The sequence below is a fragment of the Triticum aestivum genome, chromosome 7A (genome assembly GCF_018294505.1).
Source record: "Triticum aestivum cultivar Chinese Spring chromosome 7A, IWGSC CS RefSeq v2.1, whole genome shotgun sequence".
In the NCBI taxonomy this organism is placed as follows: Eukaryota; Viridiplantae; Streptophyta; class Magnoliopsida; order Poales; family Poaceae; genus Triticum; species Triticum aestivum.
Genome location: NC_057812.1, coordinates 36,231,837 through 36,235,418, shown reverse-complemented (window position 1 = coordinate 36,235,418; position 3,582 = coordinate 36,231,837). Strand labels below are relative to the sequence as shown.

General features: G+C 45.0%; 1 protein-coding gene across 2 annotated transcripts; it reads left to right on the top strand.

Moving 5' to 3' along the window:
- The first annotated feature begins 709 nt into the window (after window positions 1-709).
- On the top strand, window positions 710-2,885 carry LOC123150618 (uncharacterized). 2 transcript variants are annotated; one of them, XM_044570459.1, is made up of 3 exons: window positions 710-1,351; window positions 1,820-2,020; window positions 2,125-2,885. In XM_044570459.1, the coding sequence occupies exons 1-3, from the start codon at window positions 970-972 to the stop codon at window positions 2,133-2,135; spliced, it is 594 nt and encodes a 197-aa protein (XP_044426394.1). In that variant the 5' UTR covers window positions 710-969; the 3' UTR covers window positions 2,136-2,885. The 2 variants fall into 2 exon arrangements, with proteins under 2 accessions (XP_044426394.1, XP_044426393.1); XM_044570458.1 differs by having other exon boundaries at window positions 1,820-2,034; window positions 2,125-2,875.
- Window positions 2,886-3,582: the final 697 nt, after the last annotated feature.

Sequence of the window (3,582 nt, the reverse complement as noted above, 5' to 3'; positions counted from 1 at the left end):
CATTTTTAAACCCATTCACATATTAATTAATAAACTTTAATACAACCGTTCGTTATAGAATCCGTTTCGCAGGATGGTACACTCTGCTAAAATTAATCCACCCAATCTAGAATCAAGCCGAAATTTAGCAATCTAATGGCCCACTTTGTTCTTGTCCCTAGTAATCCATGCCATGTTACACTGTGGAATAAGTTGAGGGACACCTAAGGCTTCCCTCTTTAAATCCACGAGGGCTGAGTTATACAAAACATTATTAGACAAATATATTTTTGTAAACAAACAATTAGTCTCCAAAATGACGGGCTTATGCGGTGAAACTGCAATATACAATCCCACTAAACAAGCTCGCGGTTCTATTTCCTCGACATTTGTGCAGACCATGAAGAAATGAGCACCGATCCCTCATGATCTCTCACCACCATGCCAACCCTTGCAAACCTCTGCCACCATGAAGCTACTAGCCGCATATTGACTTTTTTTAGTGTACCCGCACATTGATTGAGAAACATGATTTTTTTTCTTAGAATCACATGATTTTTATTGTTTTTTATGGAAAAACATGATTTTATTGTAAATGGCATGGCTATTATATGAGGAATAAAGTTAGTTATGTTGAAAAAAAATAAACATGATCGTAAAAATATATATTCAATTTCGGCCTGACTATCACGTAAAATAATAGTACTAGTAGAAAGCCCATTAGACCCCCGCCCGGGTTGAAAAGTAGAAAGCCCAGTAGCCGCTGTTGCAAAGAGTCAGCAGCGAAGTCGCGTCCGCGAGGAAGGAGATCGCCTCGGCGGCGGCCGTTCATCGAGGGAGATCGCCTCGGCGCCCGCCGGAAAATCGCCTCTCGATCCGTCCGTGTCGGCGGAGGAAGGAGATCACGGAGGGTGGAGAAGAAGGTCAGTTCCTCCCTTTTGTCCCCTGTAAATCTGTCTCGCGGATCGATCTCGCGGCGCCTCGGCGGCCATGGAGCCGGATCTGGACATGGCGGCCCTGAGAAAGAAGCTAGAGGATGAGGTGCTCGGCACCTGGCTGTGGGACAGGGAGCTGGACTCCATCCTGCAGGAACAGCAAGAGCGAGACGACGAAGGCGATTACGAGTACTACGAATCAGACCAAGAAGAAGAGGAGCTCCACTATGGTGGTTCTTGGGGATACGGGTATACCTTCTACTACGAGGACGGGAACCCTTATTACGTCGCCGACATGGAGGAGAGGTGGGAGAATCAGATGCGGTGTCCGCCGACCAGGTCCTGCGCCAAGAGATCAAGGGGGATCTGGGAGGGGTCTCTTCAGGTCGAGGGCCCGTGTCAGCTCGATCCAACACTGTTATCTGCTCAAAGCTTGCGTAAGTGGCCACGCTTAATTGCAATTGTGTACTAGTTTTTATGTTTTGATGAATCCACTTAGTTTTAAGCATATGATGACTAGTACATTTTATAAGTTTTGAACCCACAGATTCTAGAACATCACAATCTCAAATATGTTTGTACCGGTGGCAATTTTTTAGAAAGTTTGACGGTATGCCTTTATAAATAAAGTTAAAAAAAGATTTGCATGCGCATGGCGATTGTATCTCGAGCAAGTCATATTCTCTATTTCTACGCCATGTCCAATGATTTTCTTGTGGACCAAGGGAAGGGAGTTCCATAAGTCATAAAAAAATACCTAAGCATGTGTAAAGAGAAAAATCGAGAGAAGTCTTCCTCGGGTTCTATATATTGTAAGATTCCGAAGTTCTAATCTATATGACATTATCCATGTATTTACTGTGCAACTTTTGATATCTAATGATTTGTTTTCATATTGCCTGCAGTGCCTCTATTGCCAAGATGGGAAAACCGTTGGGTCGACAAAAGGGAGAATGAACCTTGTCGACGGGCCATCCAAGTGTTTAGTTTGAATTTATCGTCTCCTCACGATGCCACCTTAGAGGTCTACGGCATGTTTGCATTCCGAGATGTACGAAACAACCAACTACGCAACTATGTCTTTGAATACTCTAGAGACAAACCATGTAAGCTTAAGCCGGTGAGTTATGTTGTACCTTTTCTTATTGTCTCTTTATTGAAGATTATTGAAGAAACCTGCAGGATATATGTCTAACTATACAATATACAGGGCTCTTGTAAGCTTCAACCTCTACTTTACCCACATCAAGGCATCTATGCGGTTGGGCTTGTGCTAATTGAATACCGTTTGCTAATTTAACTTTCCGGTTTGCCCAACGGATTTTTAGTGAAGGCAAGGGGATTGAATCGGAGGAGAGAGCAATTACCTCTACAGCATCAGCATGACTGACTTCGGTGTCATCCTGGCAATGATCATTATCAATAAGGCGTGTGAAAAATAAACCAAGTGAATCAAGCTCTACCTCAAGGTCCGGGTTACCCACATCCTCGTCAGCTGCCGGATCAGAAGATGAAGTGGTTTTATTCCTATTAGCGGGCCTCTTCACAACTCTGGTTTTGGGCCGGGTTGGTCTCTCTGGCTTCTCCGGTTTCTCTTGTGGAGGCTTCTTGCTCCAAAACGGATCATCGCCCTGTTTGAAAGATGTTGATGTTAGCGGTTGATAATTTGAACAGGCAGATTTGATAAAAAGTGCAAGGTATGAGTCTTACAGCTGGCGGTTTGTTAACGGCACAAAAGGGAGCCAGGACGGTTTGAGCACAGACAACTTCTGGTTCATTCAGTATCTTTTTCACAGCTTCTGTAACTTCCTCATCTGTGAGCTGAATATCATTATGTCGAAGAGGGTCTTTTTCACTTCCTGTGTACTCGCACATCAAACTGGAGCGCTGGCTTAAGGGCAATATGCTCCATGATATCCAGCAGCGAGCAAGGTCGACCCCTGTCAGCCCATTAGCCATGAAGGCCCTGAGTTTGGATAATTGAGGAGCATATTTGCTTCTCTCCTTAGCGGTCAGCCTTTGCGGGAAAGGACGTGTGTTGCTTAGCCGCTCTAGACGGTAACCCGGCAAAGGATTTTCGTTAGAAGGGGAGGTATCTTTGCAGTAGAACCATGTTTAATTCCACTCTTTGGGATGGCTGTGCAGTTTGGCGTGAGGGTAAGTGACCTCTTTCCTCTTTTGAATCGCCATACCACCTAACTCTGTGTTGGGACCGTCAGTGAATTTAGTGCGGCGGTTTAAATGGAAGCAATCTCTGAATAGTTCAACTGTGGGCTCCTCTTGAAAGAACACCTCACAGAGCACTTGAAAGTGACAGATGTTGGTTATGGAGTTTGGGCCTGTATCTTGCGGGCGGAGTTGGAAATTGGCTAGGACGTCCCAGTAAAATTTTGAACCGGGAGGATTGAAGCCCCGGGCTAGATGATCAGCAAAAACAACCACCTCTCCCTGTTTAGGCTGGGGAGGACATTCTGTGCCTGGGACCCTCCAATGAATAACGTCATGTTTGCTTAAAGCGCCAATCTTGACTAAATTGGTCAGTTGAATCTCAGTCACACGAGAAGGAACCCAGTTGCACTCGTACACTTGTTTGGCCATAGCGCGGTCTGCAAAGTAGTAGTTACCGGTTCACGACCATGTTGGAAAGGTATACCCTGATTCATGTGTT

Coding starts and splice junctions, on each gene's coding strand:
- LOC123150618 (XM_044570458.1), top strand. CDS start 970: ATGGAGCCGGATCTGGACATGGCGGCCCTGAGAAAGAAGCTAGAGGAT. Junction 1,352..1,819: donor GTTATCTGCTCAAAGCTTGC/GTAAGTGGCCAC, acceptor TATTGCCTGCAG/TGCCTCTATTGCCAAGATGG. Junction 2,035..2,124: donor AACCATGTAAGCTTAAGCCG/GTGAGTTATGTT, acceptor TACAATATACAG/GGCTCTTGTAAGCTTCAACC.